At 35.9% G+C, this 13131-nt stretch overlaps 1 protein-coding gene across 3 annotated transcripts in view; it reads left to right on the top strand.

Moving 5' to 3' along the window:
• Positions 1 to 13131, top strand: part of RABGAP1L (RAB GTPase activating protein 1 like) — a 700878-nt gene that overhangs the window by 397511 nt on the left and 290236 nt on the right. For all 3 annotated transcript variants that reach the window (XM_081224264.1, XM_081224266.1, XM_081224265.1), the window contains exon 14: positions 5043 to 5156. In XM_081224264.1, coding sequence (XP_081080390.1) covers positions 5043 to 5156 — 114 coding nt within the window. The remainder of the gene's footprint in view (positions 1 to 5042; positions 5157 to 13131) is intronic.

A 13131-nucleotide genomic window follows, 5' to 3' on the forward strand; every position in this document is an offset into this window, starting at 1 on the left:
AGGAGACAAAGACCTGTATGCAGAAAATTATAAGACACTGATGAAAGAAATTAAAGATGATACAAATAGATGGAGAGATATACCATGTTCTTGGATTGGAAGAATCAACATTGTGAAAATGACTCTACTACCCAAAGCAATCTACAGATTCAATGCAATCCCTATCAAACTACCACTGGCAGTTTTCACAGAACTAGAACAAAAAATTTCACAATTTGTATGGAAACACAGAAGACCCCGAATAGCCAAAGCAATCTTGAGAACAAAAAACGGAGCTGGAGGAATGAGGCTCCCTGACTTCAGACTATACTACAAAGCTACAGTAATCAAGACAGTATGGTACTGGCACAAAAACTGAAATATAGATCAATGGAACAGGATAGAAAGCCCAGAGATAAACCCACGCAAATATGATCACCTTATCTTTGATAAAGGAGGCATGGAATGTACAGTGGAGAAAAGACAGCCTCTTCAATAAGTGGTGCTGGGAAAACTGGACAGATACATGTAAAAGTATGAGATTAGATCAATCCCTAACACCATACACAAAAATAAGCACAAAATGGATTAAAGACCTAAATGTAAGGCCAGAAACTATCAAACTCTTAGAGGAAAACACAGGCAGAACATTCTGTGACATAAATCACAGCAAGATCCTTTTGGACCTACCTCCTAGAGAAATGGAAATAAAAACAAAAATAAACAAATGGGACCTAATGAAACTTAAAAGTTTTTGCACAGCAAAGGAAACCATAAACAAGACCAAAAGACAACCCTCAGAATGGGAGAAAATATTTGCAAATGAAGCAACTGACGAAGGATTAATCTCCAAAATTTACAAGCAGCTCATGCAGCTCAATAACAAAAAAACAAACAACCCAATCCAAAAATGGGCAGACGACCTAAATAGACATTTCTCCAGAGAAGATATACAGACTGCCAACAAACACATGAAAGAATGCTCAACATCATTAATCATTAGAGAAATGCAAATCAAAACTACAATGAGATATCATCTCACAGCAGTCAGAATGGCCATCACCAAAAAATCTAGAAACAATAAATGCTGGAGAGAGTGTGGAGAAAAGGGAACACTCTTGCACTGCTGGTGGGAATGTGAATTGGTACAGCCACTATGGAGAACAGTATGGAGGTTCCTTCAAAAACTACAAATAGAACTACCATATGACCCAGCAATCCCACTACTGGGCATATACACTGAGAAAACCATAATTCAAAAAGAGTCATGTACCAAAATGTTCATTGCAGCTCTATATTTACAGTAGCCCAGAGATGGAAACAACCTAAGTGTCCATCATCGGATGAATGGGTAAAGAAGATGTGGCACATATATACAATGGAATATTACTCAGCCATAAAAAGCCACGAAATTGAGCTATTTATAATGAGGTGGATGGACCTAGAGTCTGTCATACAGAGTGAAGTAAGTCAGAAGGAGAAAGACAAATACCATATGCTAACACATATATATGGAATTTAAGAAAAAAAATGTGATGAAGAACCTAGGGGTAAGACAGGAATAAAGACACAGACCTACTAGAGAATGGACTTGAGGATATGGGGAGGGGGAAGGGTAAGCTGTGACAAAGCGAGAGAGTGGCATGGACATATATACACTACCAAACGTAAGGTAGATAGCTAGTGGGAAGCAGCCGCATAGCACAGGGAGATCAGCCTGGTGCTTTGTGACCACCTAGAGGGGTGGGATAGGGAGGATGGAAGGGAAGGAGATGCAAGAGGGAAGAGATATGGGAACATATGTATATGTATAACTGATTCACTTTATTATAAAGCAGAAACGAACACACCATTGTAAAGCAATTATACGCCAATAATGATGTAAAAAAAATATATAAAAGGGCGAATAATAATAATTTTTATTTATTTATTTAATGAGCATTCAATTTATACTAGGCAGTGTGCTAAGCACTTTACACACGTTATCTTATTCTAAACAACATGAATTTGGTATTACCATCCCACTTTACAGATGAGGAAACTGAGTTTAATGAGATTAAATAACTTGTCTGAGATCCTATAGGTGTTAAGTGAAGTAGCCGGAAATCGAACCCATGAGTTTGTCTGGCTCCAGAGCGACTAAACCACCATATTGGACTGAGGATCAGAATGGGAGACGCATCTACTGGGAAGTAAATTGTGGGTGAAGTTGTGAGTCTCTAGATATTGGTGAATTAGCTGTCCATGAAAGAGTGAATTCTTCCCTCTTCTCATTCTGAGGATAACTGTCAGGACTTAAGGAGACTGGTTATGGGGACCTTCCAAGAAAATGACCTCGTATCAGTTTTGGTTGTGCTATGAAATGTTTTTAGCTATATTTTAAAAAAGGTTTTCACATGAAACTTTTTAACTCCAGATATTTGGATGGTGAATTATTTGATTTCTTTTTTGTCCTTTTCTGTTCATTTTATTTCTTGTAAAAGTTGACAGCTATCATTGGAATAAGTCTTTAAAAAAAGAAAAAAGGAATGAATATTGAAGAGGAAAATGATTTTGTCTTCCTTTTACAACGTTAGGTTTAGTGACTCCCTGACTCAAATATTTTAATGATTGAGTGAGTAAATTTGGGGGATTAGATGTGGACTCCTGAATATATACTGTTCCTATTCTCAGCAGTATGGGTAATTGGGAGATGTTTAACTTTAGCTTTTGCTTTGAAAACACGATTATTTTCTCTAATCTAGTGTGCCATTTCATTCATATTAGTCTATTTGTAAGACTCTAGTGTACCTCTTAACCTTCACTTATATGAAAGGGATCAGTGAATAATGTAGCAAAATAGCTTATTTAGTTAATAAAGTGAAGTTCCAGAAATTATTCCCTTAGCCAACTGAGAGCAATATGCAGGAAGAAAACTCTAGAAACACACATATGTAGAAAGCACTTAAAAGTAATCATAGGAAAGGAAAGTTTACTAAGTACAGAAAAGTTTATGATTTTTATTTTCATTTGATTTTGCCCCTTTATTTTTTAAAACAAACAAGGAAGATTCAAGTATTCATAGAAAAAAATTAATCAGTATTATACAAAGTTACTTCCTAGAAACTTTTGCTCAGTTTCCCTTTCTCTGAATCAGGATGTTGGTACCATTTAAACCCAGCATGATGCCAGTAGAGTAGGCAGTTTCTAGGGAATATAGTCCAATGATTTCTCTCCCTCAACATCTCAAAAAGTGCAAAAAGAGATATCCTGTGAACCATTCAACATGTTTGCCCCTAAAATAGTTCAGCTTGGGAGGAGTAAACTTTTCATTGGTTATTTTTCCAAATAGTTTGTAAGTGGAGACTTACTGTGTGGAAAGAGCACCCTTCTGCTGGAGAAAACCTGGGCAGTGAAAACTCATCTGCCTGGTACCAGATTCCCCTACTTAGACTCCATAACAGACCAGATAAACCATACATTTCATAATATATCTCTTTATACATTACCTTTATATTTACTGTATTCTAAACCCCCTATCTCACCCCAGTTTTCTTTATCATTAGAAATTATATTTACTGTGATAAATATAAACTTTCTAGGTATCCTTTTACTTAAGTTATGGTAATTTTTTTGAACGTTCCATTTTTACTCGGTTTTAGCATTCCATTCCGGTAAGCCATCAGAATTTTCTCTGGACTGATTTGTAATATGTTTGATGTTTGCTAGCAAATTTGGAACTTTTCAGTTTTCATCCTTTCTCTACGTGATATAAGATCTAATTACCACCCAGCATGATATAGCAGCTGAAATGAAAAAGGCAGCAAGAGAAGGCACTGGCTTAACTTAGAGCTAATCAACTACTTCCTTCTTATGTACTTCTCAGCTAGAGAGAGACAGAGAAATAGCATTATTAAAGTAACTCATGTATTAAAACTCATTTTTTTTTTCTTTTCTTGATTTTAACTGAAAGAGGGGATTTGTTCAAATCTTTATGGGAACGAGACATTAAATAATACTTTTAATTTGCATTAGTAGTCATTGATGCTTCTTTAATTGTGCAGAACGTTTTCATTATTGGGGTTGGTAGAAGTAGTCCCATCCCATTTTCTTGACATTTAAACAGATAAAAACATTTACAGAAGTAAAATAAAATCAAGTGAATGATTAATCATTTTTTATAAGGCTTAGAACTTTTGGATCTTGAATCTGTCTGGAAAAACAAAAAACAAAAAACCTCTAGATTTATCTTTAAAGCATATGTCATTTTAATATGTTGGTTTGAGGGCTTTTTATTTTCTGAAGTGAGTGAGTTGGGTAATTACCCATTGGGATGAAAGATTGATAATATTTTTAATTTTTTAAATGATCATGGTCTGAGTTTTCACATATCAGATTGTCAAAAATTAAAAAGTCAAATAATATTTGGTTTGGGGCAGGTGTGGAGAAACACATACTCTACCACTGTTTGGATTATGTGTTGGTACAATGGAAACGCATATTTATTGACCTAGCAATTCCACCTCTAGGAATATATCTTGAACATGTATGTATAAAAATGTTCCTAGGGATATTATTTGTGATATAAATAGAAAAAATACAAAAAAAATCATTAATAAGAAAATATTAAATAAATTATGATATGTCCATATCCAGGTGTGCCTCATTCTTTTTAATAGTTGCTATTAAAGAGAATAAAATACATTTGCATGTACTGATCAAGAATATTCTATAAGTTATCCCATTAAGTGAAAAGAGCAGATAGTTTTCTTCTATTTGTGCTTCAAAAAGCAAAGGATGGAGATGTGTGTATACAACTTCCCTCCCTCCCCTTCCCCTCACATAAACACACAGTCACAAGTCTAAAGATAGATGGATGAAAGGACACAAAAGAAATTGTTGATAGTATTTATCTCTGATGAATGAGATTATGGGTCTGGGATGGAAGACAGTTTTTTTTTTTTTTTTTTTTTTAATGGAGAGGGCAGCATACTATTTTTGTGCTGTTTGAAATTTTTTGACATTATTTTTCATAATTAAGAAATTTTAAATTAATGACCAAGTCTATTTTTTTTTTTTTTTAGGACTCAGCCCAGGAGAGTGTTATTACTCGAGATATTCATCGTACATTTCCTGCACATGATTACTTTAAAGATACCGGAGGAGATGGCCAGGAATCTCTGTACAAGATCTGCAAGGTAGGACACTCCACCTTATTTTTTTCTAATTTATTATATAGGGCTATATTTTAGGAACCCATCTTAAAGATTTTTAAGTTTGCACTGTGCCATGTTCTCTGCTTTATACTTACACTACCAGATCCTCAGTACTGAGTCCTGAGGGTGACTTTTGGGCTGCATGTTCTGTGCCTTCTTGTGAGGGAAGAGGTGTAGTATGACCTCAGTTTGGCTTTGATGCTAACAGGAAAGGAATAGAAGGTCCTCTCAGGCTACTGCAGTAAAGGCTCAGAGGAGTCCTGATGACTCTGTTCATCTGACAAGGTAATGTGGCAGTTGTCTCAATTTTTTGACAGTAGGCAAGAGTAAGAAACAGTGTGGCACCTGTTTTTGAATACTGGCAAGTTCTCTGATATTGTTGATGTATTCTGAGTTATGTCACATCATACATCTTTGTGCAGTTTTTATATCCTATTTTGAAATCTATCTTCTCCCTCATTATTATTATTATTATTATTTTGTGGTACGCGGGCCTCTCACTGTTGTGGCCTCTCCCGTTGCGGAGCACAGGCTCCGGACGCGCAGGCTCAGCGGCCATGGCTTACGGGCCCAGCCGCTCCGCGGCATGTGGGATCTTCCCGGACCAGGGCACGAACCCGCATCCCCTGCATCAGCAGGCAGACTCTCAACCACTGCGCCACCAGGGAAGCCCTCCCTCATTGTTAGTAGATCTGGAAGAAAACTGTTTCCTGACTTTCAGTACATATGCATTGCTTGGATAAAAAAGGCTCTGTGTTTAATAGTGGAGAATAACTATCAGATTATTAATTTCTCAAAGTTATATTAGAAATGAAGAATGACTTTTCAAATCATTATATATTGTTAACTTATATTGTTCATGCTAATCAAGGCCAAAGACTCAAAATTGCAAAATTTCCATCAAATAAAGTTTTGCCCTTTATCCTCAAAGTTAAGATGCCCTGCAAAGTGTGATGGGTATACTCAACATTTGTCCTTACCTACCATTCCACTAGAGATTGCTGATGAATAGTGAACACCAAAAATCTTGTAATAATATGGAGAAAAAACAAACACCATGGCTAATTTTCAAGTTAGGTAGTAAGTTTCTGAATAATCAAATTTAGCCTTTTACTAAGTAGCAAAGATTAGCCAGTAGGTAGTCAGAAATATACTCACATATCAGTATCATTTAATATTTACTGTTTTTTTTAAAAATGGCACTTATAAAGTACTACCTGCATATGCTAACCAAGTAGGATTGATGTTTAATTCTGCAAATGGCACACTTTGCCTAAAATCCTTCATGTTTGTGTTTTAGCCCTCTGCCTACTCCTGTCTTTGTTTTTTTTTTTTTGCTTATCTGCTGGTGCCTGACTTACGTCCTCCCTTGTGACAGAGGATGTCACAAGCCTGCATCTGACATTAATTAATTTATTTATTTTTGCTGTGTTGGGTCTTCGTTTCTGTGCGAGGGCTTTCTCTAGTTGTGGCAAGCGGGGGCCACTCGTCATCGCAGTGCACAGGCCTCTCACTCTCGCGGCCTCTCTTGTTGCGGAGCACAGGCTCCAGACGCGCAGGCTCAGTAGTTGTGGCTCACGGGCCTAGTTGCTCCGCGGCATGTGGGATCCTCCCAGACCAGGGCTCGAACCCATGTCCCCTGCATTAGCAGGCAGATTCTCAACCACTGTGCCACCAGGGAAGCCCTCCTGTCCTTCTTGTCTTTATTTTTTCTTTTCTCTTGATGTAGCTATTTTGGAGGATTATAAACATACACACTGATCAGAAATCTGTTTTTATATGGATATATCATTTAGAGCTAGAAATGCATAACTAATGTAAAGTCTGAGAGTGTACTAATTTCTAGAAGGTGATATGTCATCTAGTTTTTAAAATGCCAAAAACCATCAAACACCACAAAATATGTATAATATATTATATGCTTGTGAAAGGAAAACCTAATTATTAAAAAAAAATTTCTACCAGTTTTTTTTTTAATAAACTTATTTATTTATTTAATTTTGGCTGCGTTGGGTCTTTGTTGGACTTTCTCTAGTTGTGGTGAGCGGGGGCTACTCTTCATTGCAGTGCGCGTGCTTCTCACTGCGCGGCTTCTCTTGTTGCGGAACACAGGCTCTAGGCGCACAGGCTTCAGTAGTTGCAGCACACGGGCTCAGTAGTTGTGGCTCGTGGGCTCTAGAGCACAGGCCCAGTAGTTGTGGCACACAGGCTTAGATGCTTCGTGGCATGTGGGATCTTCCCAGACCAGGGCTCGAACCCATGTCTCCTGCACTGGCAGGCAGATTCTTAACCACTGCGCCACCAGGGAAGCCCTCCACCAGTTTTGAAATTCTTCAAGCTAATTAGTCTCTGGCTTGTGTAAGGAAGATATCAAAATTTATATAGTTTCTAAGTTATTTAGAAAGGTCTGGCTTATAGTATATGGAACAACATTTTTCTCCTAGCATTTAGTATATTTTCAGCCGTTCAGTAACTTTTCTCCCAATTTTTCTGATTGATACTAGATACTTTTTTTCACATAGCTAAAACAGTTATGTTTTATGTGCTTGCAGCCTCTGCCTTACAGTTTTGCTCCATTGTAGTAAAAACAGTATTTGCTTCATTATGTAATATTTAGAGGGGAAATATCTGACACACTGCTAAACACAAAGATAAAAGTTAAATAGTTGGTACATTTAAGTAACTGATACCCCTTGTTTTCATATTGCAGATAATTCAACCTTGAATTCACTAGAAAGTATTTGTTATACATTCACACAGCTTGTGTAACCATTTTAAATTATCAATGTGTATTTTGTAACATGATTAAACAGTTTTAAATCTCTTTCTGAGTAAAGAATATCATAAAAATATAAGTCTAAGACATATTATAATTACTGAGTAGCTTAAATTGCACTAAATTTTATGGAAAACAAAAGAATCCTGTTAAAAACATTACAGAATTCAAGGTAGTAAATAAAAGTTGATAAGGCTTTTAATATTGTACTAAAATATATACTACCTAAACATAACTTTACAATAGTCTTTGATAATGGAGGAGAGCAGAGATGAATATATCAGAAAATGCTGGAGAAACCAAAATTTGCTGGGTTCCTACCATGTGGAACTCTTGGTTTTTAATCTACATAATTCCTTCTTCTCTTGACCTACTATGATTTAGTAGTCCAGTCCTCATGCAGGGAAACCTCAGATGGTGGTGATAATCACAAAGAGGAGAGCCTACTTATGAGTAATTTAGAATTGAATATTCTTCTCAAGTTTGTACATCCACTTTCCTTTGCTTTTTGTATTCAATTTGAGCCATATGGCCTTTATCCTACCATGTATGACTTTTAAGGTCACTGAGTGTGGTCTACCTGTTCTATCATTTTTATTTCTAGAATAATATCTAACATCATACCTCACATTCTTGGCAATAAAACTGAGTTTCCATTCTGGATACCTTGCACAAAACTGAAGAAACATTAATAAAACCTTGACCTTAAATCAGCTACTTTGTTATATAATGTATAAATAAGGACAGTTTTGCTTCTTCTTTACCAATGCTTATTCTTTTTTTTTTTTCCTTAATTATTTTCTTGTCTTACTGCACTAACCAGAACCTCCATTATAGTGCTAAAATGAAGTAATGATAGTAGACATCCTTGCCTCACTCCTGATTGTAAATGAAATGCATTTAATGATTTACCACTAAGAATGGCGGTATTCACATCAGCAGCACACTTATAGAGTTCTTTTTAATACAGTACCTTCCATGTGTTATAGTAATTTCAAATTTACAGAGTATTTCCATATATATTACCTCATTTATTTCTGACAACTCCTCATCATTGGAGCCTATTCTAGAAATATAATATGCTGTGCTGTTAAAGTGAGACAAATTTATTGAGAGAATTTCAGTTAGAATAAGTACAGAAATCAACTCTGGTTTCAAGGATATAAGAGTATGACTTTGGAGCTGAAAAGTTTTCTGTGACTCTGGTGAAATGAAGAATCATCTGAACTGTCAGATTAGAGGGAGGACTGTTAAAACTCACTGTCATGTTTTAATGGCCCTGTCAATTTTAGGTTTTGCCTCTTAATATCTTTTTCAGAGTAGGAGGAAATCGAAGTGGTTCAAAGATTCTTCTGTTGTCATAAATTTATGTGCAGAAGTAGAACTGAAAGTATAATAGGATTCATAGGATTCTGGAAATGAGATGGTTTTGACATCCCTCCCTCCCTCCCTGCTCTCCCTCCCTCCCTTCTCTCCCTCCCTCCCTCCTTTCTTTCCTGTTAGTTATGTCAATAACATATTTTAAAATTATGTCCTTTAAAGGATGAAAAATATACTACTCCTCCCCAAGTATCCTTAGGACTTTTCTAATTTACATATGATATAAAATCTGGTTTTAGTTGGGAGACAGGTTGGCATAGTTTAAAGGACTAAACGTTAAGAGGTCTGGTTCTGGTCTTGATTCCTCCTCTAAGCAGATCTAAGACTTCGGGAAAATCACTTTTTAAAGTTCCTCCTCAGTAAGTGTGTGGGGTGTGATAAGATTATTCTAATTACAATTTGCTGTGATTTTAAGTGTTGTTTAAAATTTTTTTTCCAAAATATAACATATTGAATGCAGAATTTAAGTTAATTCCTGTGTTAGGTCTTAGCTCTGTTTATCAATACCAGGACTATAAAGGAATGTGACTTTACTTTGAAAACTTTACCTGATTTTCTGTTATTATGTTTGGGAGTGTGTTTCATGCACACATGAAATGTAGTGCGTTTAGTGATTTACTTCTAGATATACATCTATTTATAAGACCTAAGACGAGTCAGTCATAGTAATTAGCTAAAGCATTGTTCACAACAGAATAGGTTGAAGTGACTCTTGTGCCCTTTAATTTGAGGCATATTGATTTTTCACATTTTCTGATTACAGCAACTGCTTTATATCAAAGAGGCTACGGCTGTGAACTGAATGGAAGGGGTTGAATATATTTCAGAGAAATCAATACCTTTGTTCATCTGGGTTAATAATTTGATAGTATAATGGTTTGTAGAAGGACAAAAATAAACTTAACCCCTGTCGCAGAAAATATTTTTCTCAAAACAAGATTGGATTTAATATAAGAACTAAAGCATTTCAGGAGTTATTTTGATACCAAAGTAATGAGTGATCGGATGCTTGATTTTGAAGAATGTAAATGATCACCAACTCCTGTGAAATTAGATATAATCATACATTATTTATATTGTTTTCTAGATTTATGGGGGTATTTATGATTATAGGGCTGAATTGTTTTTCATGGAGTCAACAGTACTCTCCATAGTTTTCTGTCTGTTTGACTACTCCTAATGCAACTCCATTCCTTGGGGTTCCTGAATGATCCCTAGTTTTAATGACAGATTTTCTGAACACATTGTAGCCCGCTATTCTTGACTCTACATAGCCCAATTTTACCAACAGCTTGAGCAACCTGTGGGACTCTTCCTACTCATGTCCTTGGAATCTGATTAGCCCCAGAATGAGGGCTCTTTGGTGTGGAATGACAGGCATTCCTGGATCAAAATGCACCAAAAGGATTTAGTTTAGAGTGGTACCTAGGGGAAATCAGGCAGCCTTTGGAGAATCAAGCAGGTCTTTTCTGTTTTCTGTGTACCTCCTCTCTCACCCTTGGGTTGCTGGCGTGCTTCTTTGAATTACAGTAACCTTCTAAGGCGGATCCAAGTGGGGGGCTGCTGAGGAGTCCTTTGAGCCCCTGGGGCCACTCTGCTTTGCCAGCACATCCTAATGAACACTGAATTAAGTGGTTTCAGAAGACCTTGAGGGATAGCAGAGTATTCTCAAACGAATTAATTTCCTTAAGGAAAAATTAATTCTTTCAGGCCATACAGGAAGGCTTGGAGTAACTTCCTTATATTCAGATGATGATTGACAAAATCACAACAGTAACAGTGGAAACTTGTGAAGCACTGTGGTTTAGAAAGCACTTCTGTACATGTTGCTATTTGATCCCCATAGGTCCTCCCTAAGGCAGGAAGAATTTCCTGCATTTTATAGATGAACTCCAGAGAAACTAAATTATCGGCCTAAAATTATATAGCCACTAAATGGCAGAGACTAATTTGAACCCAGATGTGTTAGCTTAAAATTCTGTGATATTTCTACAATACTATTATGATTGTACATGTGTGATGAAGAAGAAAAATTATGATTTATTATATACCTCCTGAATACCAGAAACTATGCTGAGCACTTTTACACATATCGTGTTATATATTTTGACAATTATCCTGGAAATAAAAACTATATTTCTGTTCTTGTACTTAGGATAAATTCTCAGGAAGGTTAAAAGCATTTACTCTTATCACACAGATAAGAAATTTTGAAACTAGTGTTCCATTCTAGGCAGGTCTGTCGAACTGCAGAGTCCATGTTCTTTGTACTATGGTGGCTTTTCTTAGTGTTAGAGGGACAATATTTAAACTGCAAGTGAATCTTAGCATCATTATTGCAAGGGAAATCCAGTGGGGTAGAAAATATTTTTCTGTCAGACTAAAAATTAAATGTGAAGAAGAAAATGATCTTATATGCTTATGCATATCAATGTCATAATAATAAGGAGAAAATCAGGGACACCAATGGAGTCTTCACCAAAGTACTTGGAGTTACTCAGGCTCCTAGTCAAGGTAAATGTTTTGATTATTTTCTTCCTGGTACAGCCAGTACAAGATTAGTCAGAAGATAGTACAAGAACATGCTTTGGGGGTCCCACAAAAGAAAAATAAATTCATCTTTAATAATTTCATCTAGAATTTTATAATCTGAAGTTCTAGAAAGAAGTTATGTTAATTTCAGCATGCAACTTTTGATTCCTTTTTCAAAAAATCTTTAGATTATTTGAACTACATATGGGGAATGGGCACCATAATCTCTTCAGTGCTTAGGGCCTTTAAAGGTTTTAATGAGACCCTAGGGACTTCTAATAGTAATAAATAGAAATTGGATATCAAACTTACAACATGTGGCTTTTTCTTATAGCTGGTTGTAAGAAGGCAGAGTCTTCATTTTTTCCCCCAGTTTTATTGAGAAATAATTGACATACATCAGTGTATAAATTTAAGGTGTACTTAAAAATTTTTTTCAACATGACTTGACTTACATATATTGTAAAATGATTACCGCAGAAAGTTTAGTGAACATCCATCTTCTCATGTAGATAAAATAAAGAGAAAAGAAAAATATTTTCTCCTTGTCATGAGAGCTCTTGGGATCTACCCTCTTAACAGCTTTCCTACTTGTCACACAACAGTGTTAACTGTAGTCATCATGTTGTACATCCTTACTACTTATTTACCTTATAACTGGAAGCTTGTACCTTTTAACACCTTCCTCCACTTTCCCCTCCCTCCACCCCCACCTTTGGTAGTCTGGTAATCACAAATCTGATCTCTTTTTCTTTGAGTTTGGTGTTGTGGTTTTGTTTTGTTTTGTTTGATTCCACATACGCGTGAGATCATACAGTATTTGACTTTCTCTGTCTTACTTACTTCATTTAGCATTAATACCTTCAAGGTTCATCCATGTTAGGCCTTCATCTTTATAAAGAATAGTTTCCTTAAAAATCACTTTAGATCCCATTGTTACCATTCAAATTTTTTAGTAAGTCTAACATTTAATACACACATAGTAGAGTGCACAAATATTGAGGCTATAATTCAGTGAATTCTTACCCAGTGAACACTGCTGTGTAAGCTCTAGGACAAAGATAAAGAATTTTGCCAGCACTCTGGAAGTCTCCCTTATTTTCTCTGCTAGTAATTACTTCCCCCAAAGGTAAACAGCATTCTGACATCTATTACCATATATTAGTATTGCCTCATTTTGAACTTTATTTTTTCCTTGTAGTTTTATTGAGGTGTAATTGACATACCACACTCTATATGTTTAAGGTATACAGCCTAATATTTGGCTTA

The sequence above is a fragment of the Mesoplodon bidens genome (assembly GCF_964165515.1).
Source record: "Mesoplodon bidens genome assembly, chromosome: 2".
Taxonomy (NCBI): Eukaryota; Metazoa; Chordata; class Mammalia; order Artiodactyla; family Ziphiidae; genus Mesoplodon; species Mesoplodon bidens.